The sequence below is a fragment of the Leucoraja erinacea genome, chromosome 14 (assembly GCF_028641065.1).
Source record: "Leucoraja erinacea ecotype New England chromosome 14, Leri_hhj_1, whole genome shotgun sequence".
NCBI lineage: Eukaryota > Metazoa > Chordata > Chondrichthyes > Rajiformes > Rajidae > Leucoraja > Leucoraja erinaceus.
In genome coordinates, this window is record NC_073390.1 from 22,342,970 (window position 1) to 22,361,742 (window position 18,773).

General features: G+C 47.0%; 1 protein-coding gene across 3 annotated transcripts in view; it reads left to right on the forward strand.

Annotated features, from left to right (window-relative positions):
* LOC129703381 (rho guanine nucleotide exchange factor 26-like) overlaps nucleotides 1-12,006 on the forward strand; it is a 77,143-nt gene extending 65,137 nt beyond the window's left edge. For all 3 annotated transcript variants that reach the window (XM_055645764.1, XM_055645763.1, XM_055645765.1), the window contains 4 exons: nucleotides 513-722; nucleotides 6,697-6,767; nucleotides 7,418-7,522; nucleotides 10,593-12,006. In XM_055645764.1, the coding sequence (XP_055501739.1) occupies nucleotides 513-722; nucleotides 6,697-6,767; nucleotides 7,418-7,522; nucleotides 10,593-10,735 (529 nt within the window). In that variant the 3' untranslated portion in view covers nucleotides 10,736-12,006. The remainder of the gene's footprint in view (nucleotides 1-512; nucleotides 723-6,696; nucleotides 6,768-7,417; nucleotides 7,523-10,592) is intronic.
* The last annotated feature ends 6,767 nt before the right edge of the window (nucleotides 12,007-18,773 follow it).

Consider the following 18,773-nt stretch of genomic DNA (forward strand, 5'->3'; position numbering starts at 1 on the left):
ATCTTGAGCTATGACATTCTGCATTTCTCAGGGATGTTGCTGCAGTGACTCAGGGCACTAGGGGTGGAGAGCAGATGTAATGGTGTCAAGAAAGTTTTCAAGATACTGCATGGAAACAGGCCCTTTGGCCCACTGAGTCCATGCGGACTAGTACTCACCCGTACACGCATTCTATCCTATACAATTTACAGAAGCCAATTAAGCATTTACCCAATCTATTCCTCTCATGATTTTCTACACCTCTACGAGATCCCTCATCTTCCTGCGTTCCAAGGAATAAGAGTCCCAGCCTGCCCAAACTCTCCCTGCAGGAACCTCAGGCCCTCGAGTCCTGGCAACATCCTTGCATTATTCTCTGAAACATTTCCAGCTTGACAACATCCTTCCTGTAACACGGGGACCATGGCTGAGCATACTGCTCTTAAGTGTGGCCACATCAATGTTTTGTACAACTGTGACATGACCTCCCAGCTTCAGTACTCAGACTGATGTTGTTATGCCGTCCCCCACAGCGAGGAGAGTTACAGCGTGACGGACTACGCCATGAGGTGCCAGCTCCAGGCGGAGACCTGCGAGGCCGAGGAGCTGAACCTGTCGCCCATGAAGACGGCGTCAGGCATGTTGTACTCCCGCCAGTGTTCCGTCAACTACCTCTTCCGCCTCACCATGGTCAGCAACCACGCCGGCGAGAAGGTGGAGATGGTCTTCGGGGCCGACTCTCCGTGAGTACTTCACCTTTGTGAATCCTTCCATTATACCAGCTTAGTTTAGTTTATTGTCACGTGTACCAAGGTGCAGTGAAACGCTTGTTGTTGCATGCTTATCCAGTCAGTGGAAAGACAATTCATGATTACAATATACAGATGCAGGATAAAGGGAATAATTTTTGATCAGACTTTGTGGACTTTATCTTGCACTAAACGCTATTCAGGTTATTTCTTTTATTCTGCAGCTGTACACTGTGGATGGCTCAATTGTAATGATGGATTGTTTTTCCACTGTGGTTAGCACACAACACAAGCTTTTCACTGTACTACGGTATATGTGCCAATAAACTAACCAAAACGTTTGGTCCAATAATGTCCGATTATAGATAATCCGAGGGACTCATTTGAGTTAGATGGGAGGTCAGGACTGCTCTCTAGTTGGTGATAGGATGGTTCAGTTGCCTGATAACAGCTGGGATGAAATTGTCCCTGAATCTGGAGGTGTGCATTTTCACACTTTTGTGCCTCTTGCCTGAGAGTGGGAGGGGGGGGGGGGGTTCATTGGGGGGGGGGGGCCCTTGTGGCTAAGGGGATAAGGGGGTATGGAGGGTACGGGAGACTTGGATGATCATCCATGATTATGCTGGCAGCCTTGCTGAGGCAGTGAAGTGTGGATGGAGGGCGAATAGTCCCAGTGGGCAGTTAAAACTGCTTCCCCTGCACGGACACAGGTGTGACCCGCACAGGGATGACCGCTGCTTCTAAATTAGGTCATGCAAGGAATCAGCTGCCTCAGAACAGTGGGGCAGTGGTAGAGTTGCTGCCATACAGCGCTTGTCACCTGGATTCGATCCTGACTACAGGTGGTGTCGGTACGGAGTTTGCACTTTCGCCCCGTGACCTGCGTGGGTTTTCTCTGGGTGCTCCGGTTTCCGCCCACACTCGAAAGACGTGCAGGTTTGTAGGTCAATTGGCTTTGATAAAGTTGTAAATTGTCCCTAGAGTGTAGAATACTGCTAGTATACAGGGGTGATCACTGGTCAGCGCAAACTCAGTGGGCCGAAGGGCCTGTTTGTGTGCTGGGTGATTCACTCTAAGGAGTCAAGTTTAGTTTATAGATACTGTGCGGGAACAGGCCCTTCAGCCCGACTTGTCCATTCCGACAGACGCCCCTTCTAAGTTAGTCCCATTTGCCCAGGTTTGGCTTGTAGCCCTTTAAACCTTTCCTATCCATGTACCTGTCCTAAGTGCCTTTTAAATGCTGTTATAGTACCTTCCTTTGGCAGCTTGTTCCTTGAGTGAAAAGGTTCCCCTTCGGTTTCTTTCAAATCCTTCCCGTCTCACCTTAAACCTCTGTCCACTGGTTCTTGATTCTCGTACTCTCAGTAAAAGACTGTGCATTCACCTTATCAATTGCTCTCATGATTGCACACACCTGTGATCACCCCGGCACTCAAACGGAATAGAATCCTAGCCTCTCAAACCTCTCCCTATAGCTCAGGCCATCGAGTCCTGGCAACATCCACCTAAATCTTCTCTGCACTCATTCCAGTTTAATGATATGTCTATATCGGTGTGGTCTATGATGGACCCCTTGATGGATTTGCCTACATAAATGAAGCGAGTGATAGTGTTTCAATGGATGTGTCTATATAAATATGGTGTGTGATATGTTTCAAGGTGTCTCAGTGGATATATCAATATAAACAGGTTGAGTTTAGTTTTGTTTAGAGGTACAATGTTACCAGCGACCACCCTGTACACTAGCAGTATCCTCAGGCAATTTATACCAAAATCAATTAACCTACGAACCTGTATTCTTTTGAGTGTAAGAGAAAACCTGGAGAAAACCCACATGGTGACAAGGAGAATGTACAATCTCGACACTGACAAGACCCATAGTCAGGATTGAACATTGGTCTCTGGTTCTGTTAGGAGGCAACTCTACCACTGTGCCATTGTGCTGCTGTGTGTGTGTGTGTGTGTGTGTGTGTGTGTCTGTGTGTGTGTGTGTACACACGTATGTGTGTGCACGTGTGTGTGCGTGTGCACACATGTATGTATGTGTGTGTGCTCAGGCAAGAGAGTCTCAAAGAGTATGCCTACATAAACACGTCTGGGCACATGTGTTCACCTACATCCATCCGTGTGTGTGGGTGATATGTAGCTGAATATTTTGCATGTGTGCATGTGCGTATTGTGTAGGCCAGGTCTCGGCGTGTGAGTCAACTGCTCTGCCTTCCCTGTTTATCGCAGACGCAGTCTCCCATAAACTGACTGCAGACTGTCGAGGTTTGACATTCCATTCCTGCTGACAGTGGAATTTTGATCACTGTGTTTGTTTGTGGTGCAGAGTGACAGGATACTGAGGTGAAGTATCCAGGCCTTTTCTCCTTCCATGTGGAGATATTATGATGAATCTACACAACTCTTTAATAAGACCACAAGAGTCAGCCTTGTGCGCTTTTAGCCACTTTTGCAACCCTTGATGTGACACAGCAGTTCATAAGCAATGATCGGCTAAAGTGGATTGTGGACTTGCTTTCATTTGACTTTAGTGATACAGCACAGAAACTGGCTCTTCGGCCCACCAAGTCCATGCTGACCAGTGATCACTATCCCACACACTAGGGACAATTTTTACTGGAGCCAATTAACCTACAAACCTGTACACCTTTGGAGTGTGGGAGGAAACTGGAGCACTCGCAGAAAGCCCATGCAGGCGCGGGGAGAACGTACAAAGTCCGTACAGACAACACCGTAGTCAGGATTGAACCCAGGTCTCTGGCGCTGTAAGGCAGCAACTCTACTGCTGCACCACTGTGCCGCCAGCATTGATCAGGTCATTGAATATAAAGAGTCAGGAGGTCATGTTGAGCTTTATAAAATGTAAGTTGTTCCGATATTTGGAATTATGCGTGCAGTTCAGGTCGCCCCATTACAGGACGGCTGTGGAGGCTTTGGGGAAGGTGCAGAAGTTAATAAAATCCTGGAAAGCATAAATAGGATAGACAGTCAGAATCATTGTCCCGTTGATGAAAATGTCAAACACTAGAGGGCATGGGTTTAAGGCAAGAGGGGCAAAATTTAAGGAGCTGTGTGGTGCAGGTTTGTTACGCAGACCCAACCCGACACGTCACCTACCTATGTTCTCCCAGGATGCTGCCTGACTTGTTGAGTTCCTCCAGCACGTTGTGTCTTTTTCTGTAAAACAGCATCTGCAGTTCCTTGTGTCTACACAGTAGCAGATATGCATTCAGCAAACTATAGTTCGCTGGAAATAGATACAAAATGCTGGAGTATCTCAGCGGGTCATGCAGCATCTCTGGAGAGATGAACGCCCACTCTCTGCTCATCACCAACAGCCCAGCAAATATATTTTACCTTTTTACCCAAGCATTTGTCCAGTTTCCTTTTAGTTGCCACTTCGGCCCTGTACTTCATTTCCTGACAACTCATGCTGTTTGCTGCATTGCTCCCATTGTCTAGGTTGGACCATCAATAACAGCCCATCCACGGTAATTAGACCTGTTCAAAGGACTGGCCCAGCATGGAGCAGGGAGGGGACAGGAAGGATTAACAGGGGAAACATTGCTCGTTTTATAAGAGTGTTACATACGGTGTGAACTTCAGCGCTGGCAAAGTTAACAGTGCAACAGTGTTTAATTTAGAGATACAACGCGGGAAACAGGCTCTTCGCCCCACCGAGTCCACGCCGACCAGCGATCCCCACACTCTAACACTATCCCACACACACTAGGGACAATTTACAATTTTAACAAGCCAATTAGCCAACAAACCTGTACGTCTTTGGAGTGCGAGTGGAAACCGGAGCACAAGGAGAAAATCCACGCAGGTCACATGGAAAACGTACAAACTCTGTATAGACAGCAGCTGTAGTCAGGATCAAGCCTGGGTCCCTGGCACTGTAAGGCAGCAACTCTATCGCTGTGTCACCATGCCGCCTGGTATTCTTTTTAGAGGTTTGAGGCGATTTAGTATATAGGTCCACCACTGAATTTCCGACAACTGATGGTCCGACACTTCCTTTAACGTAGACAAAATTACGAGCGTGCTCTTGACACCCCCCACCCCCCGGGAAGTCCCCCCCAAAAATGTGCCGCCTATGCTGGGTGAGGCGGCTATGTCGACTTCATTGGAACTTACGCAACCGACCCGCCGGTCGAATTTGTGCCCTGCAGCCGGGGTTCTAGAACTCTGACACAGCCGGAGCCAGCAGATCCATTCACGTATCCGACTTGCAGCTTATTTTGCGGGCCGATATGTCGCACCCCCCCCCCGAAACCATGATTTCTGTTGGTACAGCAAAACGGATAATATGACGAGGCTCCAGAACCGGATGCCAATCTCACCGAATATCAAGAACTTGGTTTCACCTGCTGAGTTACTCCAGCATCTTGTGTCTTTTTTTTTTGTTGTAAACCAGCAGCTGCAGTTCCTTGTCACCATTTTACTGCCCCATTGTGAAATCCCTTCAAGGTATGCCAACACTGAAGTTCTCCTCCTCTCTCCAGCAGAGTTCTGTGAGACCCACTCTCACTGCTCCCCTTCCTTGATTCCTGGCAGCTCCCTCCTCACCTCCCCCTACCAACCTCCACCACAATCAGTCTGCTGAAGGGTCCCGACCTGAACCGTCACCTATCCATGTTCTCCAGAGATGCTGCCTGACCCACTGAGGTATAGAGTTATAGTGTCATACAGCATGGAAACAGGCCCTTTGGCCCAACTTGCCCACACCGACCAACATGGCCCATCTATACTGGTCCCACCTACTTGCATTTGGCCAATATCCCTCCAAACCTATCATAACCATGTGCCTGTCTAAATATTTTTTAAACGTTATGATAATACCAGCTTCAGTTATCTCCTTGGGCAGCTTGCTCCTTATGCCTAACACTTTTGTGTAAAAATGTTGCCCCTCAGATTCCTATTAAATCGTTCCCCCTCAACTTAAGCCTATATCCTCAGGTTCTTGATTCCCCTAGTCTGAGGAAAAGACTCTGTGCATTTACCCTATCTATTCCCCCATGATCTTATACAACTTCATAAAATCACCCCATATCTTCCAGTACTCTAAGGAATAAAGTCCTAGCTTGCCCAACCTCACCCTACAGCTCAGGCCCTCAAGCCCTGGTTATATCCTTGTAAATATTTACCCTGAAGAAGGGTTTTGGCCTGAAACGTTGCCTATTTCCTTTGCTCCATAGATGCTGCTGCATCCACTGAGTTTCTCAAACATTTTTGTGTACCTTAAATATTTACCCTTTCCTGCTTAACATCTTTCATATAACAGGAAAAGTAGAATAGGCATAGGTTGGGGATGCTCTTTGCATTTTGGTTTTTGCACCACCATGGTCTAGTTTGCTAGAATAAATGATAAGAACTAACTAATAACTAAGACTGATAACTACAAATAAATAATAACTAACTGTTGAGCCTTACTGATGTGTTGTGGGCTTAACTCAATGAAACGCCAGTGAAGGCAGGTGCCCACTTGATAACCCCAATGATATACTGGCATCTACTGACTGGCCTAGTTGTTATGTGCTTATGTAGGTAGCTTACTATTGAATATTGAGTTAGTTATTGCAGAAGTGAGTATAAGCAGTTTAGATACTACTTTGGCTTTGGGCTTGTTTTTCTTGGTTGAGCGCTTACCCTGGTGTTATAGCACGTACTTTGTGTTTTAATAGTAATTTACATTTAGAGTTGCTGTCGTGTTTAATGTCCCAGTCAAGCTGCAGCAAGTAAGGATGTCATTGTCCCAGTTCGTGTGTCTGGTGCAAATGACAATCAAACACCGTGTTGAAGATTCTTGATTCTTCACCTCTCTCACGTGTCAACGTAGATTCATTTAACTCTGGGAACTACGAGCGAGTTCCCGGGAAAAGAGCGTGGGCAGCGGATAACGAGTCATTGGGGAAGGAATGTAACTTAATTGCACACTGTATTCTCTGCTTCTCTGCAGGAGTGACCGAGCGCGCTGGTTGACGGCCTTAGGGCAGAACGGTGCTGAGAGACAACACCCAGACAGGACGAGTGAGTGACCGGCCGGCCAGCCGGGGCTGGGGCTGGGGGGAGGGATGGAGGGAGGGGAGTCAGCCGCCCATTGATGTTCACACGCTGCCACCAAGTGGGCTCCAGAGAGGACTGCAGCCCTGTGTCAGATGTGTGCCCCGTGTACACATGCACATATACATATAAATACATCGACACACACACACGCACATATAAATACATAGACATATGCACACATATAAACACATAGACATATACACACGCCACACAAATACGTAGACATACATACACATACACATGCACGCACATGCACACATAAAAATGCATAGACACACTAATAAATCCAGACATACAAACAGACATGCCCACACATACACACTTGTGCACCTGCATATACAAACATGTGCACACACACATACACATATAGCTGACTGAAGCTCGGGTGACAGATGCTGATCTCCCTGATAAACCACGTTATGAGCTTCTCCGGAGCTTCAGTAATTAAATCAAGACCTTGCACCGTTCCCCAGGCGGTGCTCATTCAATGGTCAGGATAGGTCGAGCGCTGGCACTGGTCCAGACTGCCATTTATTAAGGCCGGGCGCGCGTGCATTGTGGTTCAGTGTGCTAAGGAGGTATCTCCTCTCTCTCTCCCCCCCTGTTCCTGGCAGCCCTGACCCAGGTGGAGATCATCAGAACGTGCCCGGCCAAACAGCCAGACGAGCTCTCCCTCCAGGTGGCTGATGTGGTTCTCCTTTACCAGAGAGTGGAGGATGGTGAGTGGTTACTTTAGGCTCAGTGTCATACAACACAGAAACAGGCCCTACAGTCCAACCCGCCCATACCATCCACGATGCTCCATCTATGCTAGTCCCACAGGACAGCATTTGGCCCATATCCCTCTAAACCTTCCCTATCCATGTACCTGTCGAAATGTCTTTTAAATACTGTTACAGTCATACAGTGTAGAAATAGACCCTTCAGCCCAACTCGCCCATGTCAACCAAGATGCTCCATCTACTCTAGTCCCACCAACCTGCATTTGGCCTCTCAACCTTTCCTATCCATTTACCTGTCCAAATGTATTTTAAATGATGTTATACTACCCTACCTTAACTACTCCCTCAAGCAGTTTGTTCCATATAGCCACTTCCCTCTGTGTGAAATTATTGCCCCTCCATGGATGTGGGATGATCTTATGGAGGTGTATAAGATCACGAGGGGATTAGATAGGAGAAATGCACAAAGACTTGTACCCACAGTAGGGGAATCAAGAGCCGGGGGCATAGGGTTAAGGTGAGAAGGGAAAGATTTAATAGGAACCCGAGTCATACAGCACAAGTCCTTTGGCCCAACTCGTCCACGCCGCCCAAGATGCCCCCCCTCCCTCCCCCATTCATACTAGTCCCACTGCCCGTGTTTAGCCCATATTCCTCTACACCTGTCCTATCCATGTACCTGTTCAAGTGTCTTTTGAATGTTGTTATATTGCCTGCTTCAAGAGCCTCTCAAAGTTTGTTCGTTACCAACAGCCATCAATTAATTTTCTGCAGTTGGCGGTTCCTGCTAAATGCAGTTTAAAAAACACTACGACAGTCCAGTGCTCTCAGCTGCTTGATGGTACTGTACTGCAGATTACCTGGACAATTGGATGTTGCTCCTACTAATAGTGGTGCAGCTGGTAGAGCCGCTACCTCACAGCACCAGAGATCCGGGTTCGATCCTGATCTCGGGTGCTGCACATGTGGAGTTTGCATGTTCACCCTGTAACCACGTTTCCTCCGGGTGTTCCGGTTTCATCCCAAAGACGTGCGGTTTTGTAAATGAATTGGCCCTCTGTAAATTGCCCCCAGTGTTACCACAAGTTATCTGCATGTGTTGCCACTTACAGGGAGGTATGGACTTGGACCACACTGAACATCAATCCTGTTTAGGGTTTTGCCATTAACTGGATACTTTCCCTTACATTCAACCTCATAAAATACAACACTTCCCACTTGCTCAGATTAAACTCTGTCTGCTATTTCTCTGCTCCTATCATTAGACTTTAGAGATACAATGCGGAAACAGGCCTTTCGGTACAGAGTCCGTGCCGGCCGGCGATTACTCCATACACTAGCGCTATCCTACACACTAAGGACAATTTATAATTTTTATTATCATTTAAGCCAATTAACCTACAAACCTGTAGAAAACCAATACGTTCCCATGTGTGTGTGTCTCCCTGTGTGTGTGTGTGTGTGTGTGTGTCTCCCTGTGTGTGTGTCTCCCTGTGTGTGTGTCTCCCTGTGTGTGTGTCTCCCTGTGTGTGTGTCTCTCCCTGTGTGTGTGTGTCTCCCTGTGTGTGTGTGTCTCCCTGTGTGTGTGTGTGTCTCTCCTGTGTGTGTGTGTGTGTCTCCCTGTGTGTGTGTGTCTCCCTGTGTGTGTCTCCCTGTGTGTGTCTGTCTCCCTGTGTGTGTCTGTCTCCCTGTGTGTCTCCCTGTGTGTGTGTCTCCCTGTGTTTGTGTGTCTCCCTGTGTGTGTGTGTGTGTCTGTCTCCCTGTGTGTGTGTCTCCCTGTGTGTGTGTGTGTCTGTCTCCCTGTGTGTGTGTGTGTGTCTGTCTCCATGTGTGTGTGTGTCTCCCTGTGTGTATGTGTGTGTATCCCTGTGTGTGTGTGTGTGTCTGTCTCCCTGTGTGTGTGTGTGTCTGTCTCCCTGTGTGTGTGTGTGTGTGTGTGTCTTCCTTTGTGTATGTGTCTCCCTGTGCGTCTGTTGTCACATCCTGGCCTTAGACAAGGCTGCCAACTCTCACGCTTTGCGCTTTGAGCGTGAGAGTCACGCATTTCAGCCAATTCTCACGCTGATGACAGAATTCTCACGCTGTCTTCAGTCCCTGCACAGTTTGTCTTTTTGCGCCACATCACAACGATCTGTGCGGTCTGTGGAAGCGCGTCAGTTGGCGGCTGTGAGTGACGTCGCATCTTGGTTGGATGTGCAGCCGCCGACAACATGAAGCAGCCGGTGATAAAACTAACCAGGTGAATCGGTTGTAAAACATGGGGAGGACCACAATGAGGCCAAACATCTAGGACAGGGTTCGGCAACCTACGGCACCCAAAAAACCTGAACACCCTCCTCCCATCCACCTCCCATCCTCCCCCCATCTCCCCCCCCCCCTCAACTCTCACCCAATGTTGGCAGCCCTGCCCGTAGCCAGGATCGAATCTGGATCTCCAGCGCTGTAATGCAGCAACTCTACTGCTGTGCCACCATGCCACTACATCAAGCTCCCGACCCGAAATGTCACCAATCCGTTTTGCCCAGAGATGCCGCCTGACCTACTGAGTTACTCTAGCACTTTGTGTCTATCGTTGGTATTAAGCACTACATATCTGTAGCTGAACTATCTACTTGTGTTTTTGTGGCACAGTGGCACAGTGTCGCAGTGGTAGAGTTGCTTCCTTACAGTGCCAGAGACCCCGGCATCCATCCTAACTACGGGTGCTGTCTGTACGGAGTTTGTACATTCTCCCCGTAACCATTGGGTTTTCTCCAGGTGCTCCGGTTTCCTCCCATACTCCAAAGACATGCCGGTTTGTAGGTTACTTTGGCTTCAATAAAAATAGTTAAATTGTCCCTACTCTATAGGATAGCTTTAGTGTACGGGGATCATTGGTTGGCACAGACTCTGTGGGCCAAAAAGCATGTTTCCACGCTGAATCTCCAAACTAAACTAAACTAAGCTTTCAAGGAGCTATGGATCTTATAACTCTGTCTTCTAGTCTTTGACATTTCCACCCTGGGAAAAAGGTTCTGACGGTCTATGTAACATATAATGGCCACTAAAGTACATCATCTGGTTGCAGGTTGGTGCGAAGGCGAGCGGCTGCGAGACAGTGAGGTAGGGTGGTTTCCGATGGAGTGCGCCAAGGTCATCACCTGTCCAGCTACAATCAGCCAGAACATGCAACGGATGGGCCGGCTGCTGGGGCTGGAGACGCACGTCTAGAGCGGGAGAGAGCCGGAGAGAACGGGCCTGGATGAGGAGCGGGTGTCCATTCTGCCGTCAGCTAGGAGCGACGCACCCTTGGTCTCACGGATCGTTGTGGCGTGTATTGGGGACTAAATCACCTGAAGGAACCATCAGCGGCCACAGCACAAAAGGGACGAGCTCGGGGCAGGGACAGTGTACATAAACCACGGCAGAGGAAGTCCCTGCTTGAGTTTCTCGCCCAAGGTTGCCCTCAAGACCCTGGTGAATCATCTCCGTTACTTCCTTGTGACGAACTGCAAGAAGTTGGGACGTAAAGTGCTGGAGTAGTTCAGTGGGTCAGGCAGCATCTCTGGTGAACATAGATAGAGGTGACATTTCGCCTCAGGACCCTTCTTCAGACATTAATTGGGATGGTCGATGAGTGAGCAGGTGGCTGTGCGTTCAGAGGGGGTGAGATTGACATTGGTGAGGGGAGTGGAAGGTCAAGATTGTTGATGTCACGCCATCAGTTGGAAATAAAATGGTCCAGAGAGGGTAGAAGGCCGGCAGGGGTGTCCATGAAGTGGTGGAGGAATGTTAGAGAATGGGAGAAAGAGTCAGCACTGGGAGGTGAGGACTCACTACCAGAGCTCAGCTCAAATGCCCGGCTTGAGTCTCCGTAAATTGCCCTTAGTGTGTGGGGAGTGAATGCGAAAGTGGTATAACATGGAACTAGTGCGCATGGACTCGGTGGGCCAAAAGGCCTGTTTCCATGCTGTATCTCTAAACTATAGAGTCTAAAGAAAAGCTAACCAAGAGAGGTAATGGAAAGAGATTGCAGGGAGTGGTGGAGACATCGCGGTCTATCAAGGGTCCCGACCCGAAACCTCACCGATACGTTCTCCAGAGATGCTGCCTGACCCACTGAGTTACTCCAGCACTGTCTTTTTTTGTAAACCGGCACCTCCTGTGTCCACAAGGAGCAGGGTTTGGGTTTGTGGAACGACTTTGTTCTGTGCTGGAGTACACTGTTGAAAGCATGGCAAACCCCCTCAGACAATACGTGAAGTCGCAAATCCAGAACTGAGCAACTTTTATTTAAGTGCAACAACAGATAATTGGGAACATTTTGGAATTTGCTTCATGCAAATAACACGTGTCCTTTAAGTTAAAGTTCTTCTGCTGGATCCTTTATTAAATATACAGAGTCTTGGAACCACTGAGAGGGGTGACCTCTATGAGTCGCTCTGTGGGATTGGTAATGAGATGGTATTGCACTGAATAAAGACCCAGTTTATTATAGAAAAGTACCACAAGTGGCAAAGTGGTGTCACAAAAACAACCATAATTTCCTCTGCACACCAATTTATAGAGGTGCATAAATTCATGAGGGGAATGGATAGTGTAATAGGCACAGTCTTTTACCCAGGGCATTCAAGAACAAGAGGGTTAAGATGAGAGGGACAAGATTTATAGCCCTGTCCCACGGTACGAATTTATTCCAAGTGCTCTCCCGAGTTAAAAAAAAATCAAACTCGTGGTAAGCATGGAGAATGAACGTAGCGGGTACGTTGGGGCTCGGGGACGTCTCTTAGCTCGTAACGCTAACGGCAGGTACTCAGGAAGACTCGCTAACGGCAGGTAAGCACGGGAAACTCGTGAAGATTTTTCAACATGTTGAAAAATGTCCACGAGAGCCCCGAGTACCGACGAGTGGCCATTACCGTAAATCTCCGAGTTCGAATCAGGGCAAACTCGGGAGAGCTCTTGGAATGAACTCGTACCGTGGGACAGGGCTATTAATTGGCAACATTTTTATTCAGAGGTAGATGAGACAAGTACTATAACAGCATTTAAAAGACACGGACAGGGACATGGATAGGATGAGGTTGGAAAACGCAGACAAATGGGATTAGCTTCAATGGGGCATTTAGGTCAACATGGTCGAGTTGAAGGACCTGTTTCCATACCATATTTATCCCACCTACTTTAGTATCATCTGCAAATGTACTAATCATGTCTTCTACATTCTCATCCAAGTTTAAAGATGTGCAAGGAAAGTTTTTTTTTTTTTTAAACAGAGTTGGTGTGTGCCTGGAACGCGCTGCCAGGGGTGGTGGTGGTGGAGGCAGATACAAGAGTGGTGCTTCTGAGGCTTGTGGGTAGGCACATAGATATGTGGGGAATGGAGGAACATGGATTATGTGCAGGCAGAAAGATGTGGTCTTGGCATCATATTGGGCATGGGCATTGTGGCCCGATGGGCCTGTTCCTGTGTTGTACTTTTCTAAAGATAGACACAACATGCTGGAGTAACTCAGCGGGTCAGACAGCATCTCTGGAGAGAAGGGGTAGATGATGTTACAGGTCTGGACCCTTCTACAGGCGTCACCTCTCCATGTTCTCCAGAGATACTGCCTGACCCGCTGAGTTACTCCAGTACTGTCTGTTTGTCTTTGGTATAAACCAGCATATGTAGTTGATTTTCATTACAACCGTTCTGTGTGGTATAGCCATTTCACCTTCCACAGGCGTGCAACAGTAGTGTTTAGTTTAGAGATACAGGGTGGAAACAGGCCCTTCTGCCCACCGAGTCCACCCCGACCATCAAGCACCTGTACACTCGTTCTATCCTACACATTAGGGACAATTTACAGACACCCAATTAGCTGCAAACTTGCATGTCTTTGGAATGTGGGAGGAAACCGACGCAGCCACAGGAAGAATGAATAAACTCCATACAGACAGCACCCAAGGAATTTAGTTGAGGTTTGTAATGTTTAATAGCCTGATGGTTGTTGGGAAGAAGTTGCTCCTGAACCTGGACATTACAGTCTTCAGACTCCTGTACCCATTCTGAGCCAATGTAGTTCACTGCACAATGAGTTTCAACAAATTCAAGCAAAATTATTTGTCCATTTGAAGAGTAAATAATTAGGGTTCTTAAATGCAGAGTTCAGAGAAGATTTACAAGGTAGTTGTTGGGACTCGAGGGCCCGAGCTATAGGGTGAGATTTGTCAGGCTGGGACTTTATTCCTTGGAGGATGAGAGGTGGTCTTACAGAGGTGTATACAATCACGAGAGAAATAGATAGGATGAAGGCACAGTGTATTTTACCCAAGGTAGAGGAATCAAAAACATATGTTTAAGGTGAAAGTGGCAAGATTTAATACCAACCTGGGGGGCAAACTTTTCCAATCAGAGGGTGGTATATGGAACAAGCTACCAGAGGGGGGTAGATGAGGCAGGTACTCCATCGAACAGTACAGCCATAGGACGGGCCCTTCAGCCCACCATGTTTGTGCTCTATCTCAAGTGAGTTCTGCTCCTCTGAAGTGGAGTGCATGACTCTGCCTCACACCTTTTGCAGAAATAGCTAAAGGCATTTTGCTCTTTTAATAGTTGTGTATTTTACCATCAAGGATTAATCTGAGCCAGTGATCTGATGTAAGTAAAGATTCATGGCTTCTCTAAAGAATAGCCAAACAGTAAATTACAAAGAAAAGGCCATGAGTAATGTTATATTGGTTGATTCAATAGACCTTTTCAGCACCTCAGTGAGAGGGAGTTGAGGATTGTACTTGTTGGTGGACAAACACATTGGTTAAGGTGAATTTAGTTAAATATTCATTTGGAAGGATATTCTTCAAGATAGAAAGACACCAGTGAGTTCACTAGAGAATAGAATAGTCACTCAACTGACACAAGCAAGGGTAATATTCTGGTTTTCTCACGAGAATTCTGGCATTTCAGCCACATGTCCCTGAAATATTTTGTCCTCTCAGAATCCTCGCACTTAGGACTGAATTATTAAAATTCTAAGCTGCTCCAAACTCATAATTAATGCAACAGCCAAGAAGTGCAGGAGTAACTCAGCGGATCAGGGGGTTTCGCTGGAGAACGTGGATAGGTGACATTTTGGGTTGGGACCCTTCTTCAGACTGAATGTGGGGTGGGGGGAGAGGGGGAAAATGCTGGAAGAGAGGTGCGGTGGGCCAAAGCGTGGGCAAGTGATAGGTGGAGATGGGTGAGGGGAGTTGATTAGTAGATAGGTGAACAAAGGCTATAATTGGGAAGCAGACAAAAGGTTGAGATAACAAGGGAAGTGAAATGTGAAGCCAGTGGCAAGGATATAAATATTGGCTCTAATTAATAAGATCGATAACATTATTGTACAGGGATAATAAAGCTTAGTTTAATTCAGAGATACAACATGGAAACAGGCAAATGGTACTGCATCGTGGTCAGCATAGATGAGTTGGTCTGAAGGGCCTGTTTCTGTGCTGTATGACTCTATGAACCCGCCAGCCCACCGAGTCCATGCCGAACATCGATCGTTTAAATGGTAGGCCTCTGGGTAGTGATGTAGAGCAGAGGGATCTAGGAGTACAAGTGCATGGTTCCTTGAAGGTAGAGTGGCAGGTAGATAATGTGGTCTAATAGGCTTTGGCACTTTGGTCTTCATCAGTCAGAGTATTGAGTTTAGAAGTTGGGAGTTCATGTTCCAATTGTATAAGACGTTGGTGAGACCACATGTAGAATATTGTGTTCAGTTCTGGGCACCATGTTATAGGAAAGGTATTGTCAAGCTTGAAAGGGTTCAGAAAAGATTTATGAGGATGTTTCGAGGACTAGAGGGTGTGAGATATAGAGAGAGGTTAAGTAGGCTGGATCTCTATTCCATGGAGTGTAGAAGGATGAGGGGACATCTTAGAGGTATACAAAATCATGAGAAGAATAGATTGGGTAGATGAACAGAGTCTTTTACCCAAAGTAGGGGAATTGGGGACCAGAGGTCATAGGTTCAAGGTGAAGGGGAAAAGATTTAATAGGAATCCGAAGGGTAACATTTTCACAGAGGGTGGTGGGTGTATGGAGCAAGCTGCCAGAGGAGGTAGTTGAGGCTGGGACTATCCCATTGTTTAAGAAACGGTTGGACAGGTACATGGATAGGACAGATTTGGAGGAGTATGGACCAAACGCAGGCAAGTGGGACTAGGGTAGCTGAGACATTGTTGGCCGGTGTCGGTGAGTTGGGCCAAAGGGCCTGTTTCCACATTGTATCACTCTGTGACCCGTTCACATTCGTTCTATGTTATCCCATTTTTCTATCCACTCCCTACACACTAGAGGGCAATTTACAGAGGCCAATTAGCCTACAAACCTACGCGTCTTTGGGATGTATGAGGAAACCACAGCTCCCGGTGGAAACCCACGCGGTCACAGGGAGAACATGGAAACTCCGCACAGCCAGCACTTGAGGTCAGGATCGAACCTACGCCTCTAGTGCTCTGAGTAGCCCTCTCATCCTTCTAAATTCCCGAGTGTACAAGCCCAGCCACTCCATTCTCTCAGCATATGACAGTCCCGCCATCCTGGGAATTAACCTCGTGAACCTACGCTGCACTCCCTCAATAGCAAGAATGTCCTTCCTCAAATTAGGGGACCAAAACTGCACACAATACTCCAGGTGTGGACTCACTAGGGCCCTGTACAACTGCAGAAGGACCTCTTTGCTCCTATACTCAACTCCTCTTATTATGAAGGCCAGCATACCATTTGCTTTGGTTACACAAAAAAGCTGGAGAAACTCAGCGGGTGCAGCAGCATCTATGGAGCGAAGGAAATAGGCAACGTTTCGGGCCGAAACCCTTCTTCAGATTTCTTCAGGTTTCGGCCCGAAACGTTGCCTATTTCCTTCGCTCCATAGATGCTGCTGCACCCACTGAGTTTCTCCAGCTTTTTTGTGTAACCTTCGATTCTCCAGCATCTGCAGTTCCCTCTTAAATACCATTTGCTTTCCTCACTGTCTGATGTACCTGCATGCTTACTTTCATTAACTGATGAACAAGGACCCCCAGATCCCGTTGTACTTCCCCTTTGCCCAACTTGGCACCATTTAGATAATAATCTCCTTCCTATTTTTGCTACCAAAGTGGATAACCTCACATTTATCCACATTAAACTGTATCTGCCCACTCACCCAACCTGTCCAAGTCACCCTGCATCCTCATAGCATCCTCCTCACAGTTCACACTGCCACCCAGCTTTGTGCCATCTGCAAATTTGCTAATGTTACTTTGAATCCCTTCATCTAAATCATTGATGTATATTGTAAATAGCTGCGGTCCCAGCACCGAGCCTTGCGGTACCCCACTAGTCACTGGGGTCAGGCAGCATCTCTGGAGGACATGGTTAGGTGACGCCCTGGCCTGCCTGAAGATTCCGGACCTGAAACATTACGTCTCCATATTCTAGAGATACAGAAGGGTGAAAAAGTCTACTGTAGACTGTTGAATACAGCACAGAAACAGGCCCTTCAGCCCACTGAGTCTGCGCCGACCATCGATCACCAAGTACACTAGCACTATTTACAAACCAGGGGCAATTTATATTTTATCAAAGCCAATTAACCTATATATCTACCTATTTGGAGTGTGGAAGTAACCCGGAGCAAACCTGCATGGTCACAGGGAGAATGTACAAACTACGTCTATAACGGCACCCATAGTCAGGATCGAACCCGGGTCCCTGGCGCTGTAAGGCAGCAACTATACTGCTGCCCCACTCTGCCATCCTGGTATATCTGATCCGTTAGGATAGTATGGAGAACAAAGCTTTTCACTGTACCTCAGTAAATGTGGTAATAATAAATCTGAACCTAAAGTTGAGCACACAATATTGTTGCCAGGGTAGAGGATCATAAAGCTACGGTGAGGGGAGAAATGTAAAATTGTTTTGAAAGCCAATTTTTTCACTCAGAGAGTAGTCTGTATCTGGAATGAGCTGCCAGAGGAAGCTATAAAAACGGATGCAATATTACAACGGTTAAAATACTTTTGGAACGATATATGGCTAGGAAATGTTCAGGGGAATACAGGCCAAAGGCAGCCAAATGGGCCCAGCCCAGTATGCCAACTTGGTCAGCATGGACAAGATGGGCCGAAGGGCCTGCTTCAAGCAGAATAGCGCTACGACTATGACACACGCTGCAAGTATTGAATGTACAGTCACACATCTGCTATCTCGTCCACAAACCCCTTTAAAATATGGACATAATCCATTAAACCCTGACCATTTATCCAGCGTTTCCTACTTTAAATGCACATATTTCAGTACACACTATCTAATGTCATGTCCACCTGCTTCGACTAAAGCCAAATAATGTTATTTTTCGATTGTCACCCATGGATTACGCTAAACTCGCCTTAATGTTCTATCTCAATTTCCTAGATGATGTGCCTTCAAAATATTTTACATCCCATATTAATTTAGAAGAAGTTTGCGTTCCAATTTGTTATTTCATGTTCATAAGTTATAGGAGCAGTTAGGCCATTTGGTCCATTAATTCTACGCTATTCAATCACAGCTGATCTATCTTTCCCGCTCAACCCCATTTGCCTTCTCCCCACTATCCCTGACCCCTGTACCCATCCAGAATCCGTCAATCTCTGCCTTAAAAATATCCATTGATAGAAACATAGAAATTAGGTGCAGGAGTAGGCCATTCGGCCCTTCGAGCCTGCACCGCCATTCAACATGATCATGGCTAATCATCCAACTCAGTATCCCGTACCTGCCTTCTCTCCATACCCCCTGATCCCCTTAGCCACAAGGGCCACATCTAACTCCCTCTTAAATATAGCCAATGAACTGGCCTCAACTACCCTCTGTGGCAGAGAGTTCCAGAGATTCACCACTCTCTGTGTGAAAGAAGTTCTTCTCATCTCGGTTTTAAAGGATTTCCCCCTTATCCTTAAGCTGTGACCCCTTGTCCTGGACTTCCCCAACATCGGGAACAATCTTCCTGCATCTAGCCTGTCCAACCCCTTAAGAATTTTGTAAGTTTCTATAAGATCCCCTCTCAATCTTCTAAATTCTAGAGAGTATAAACCATGTCTATCCAGTCTTTCTTCATAAGACAGTCCTGACATCCCAGGAATCAGTCTGGTGAACCTTCTCTGCACTCCCTCTATGGCAATAATGTCCTTCCTCAGATTTGGAGACCAAAACTGTACGCAATACTCCAGGTGTGGTCTCACCAAGACCCTGTACAACTGCAGTAGAACCTCC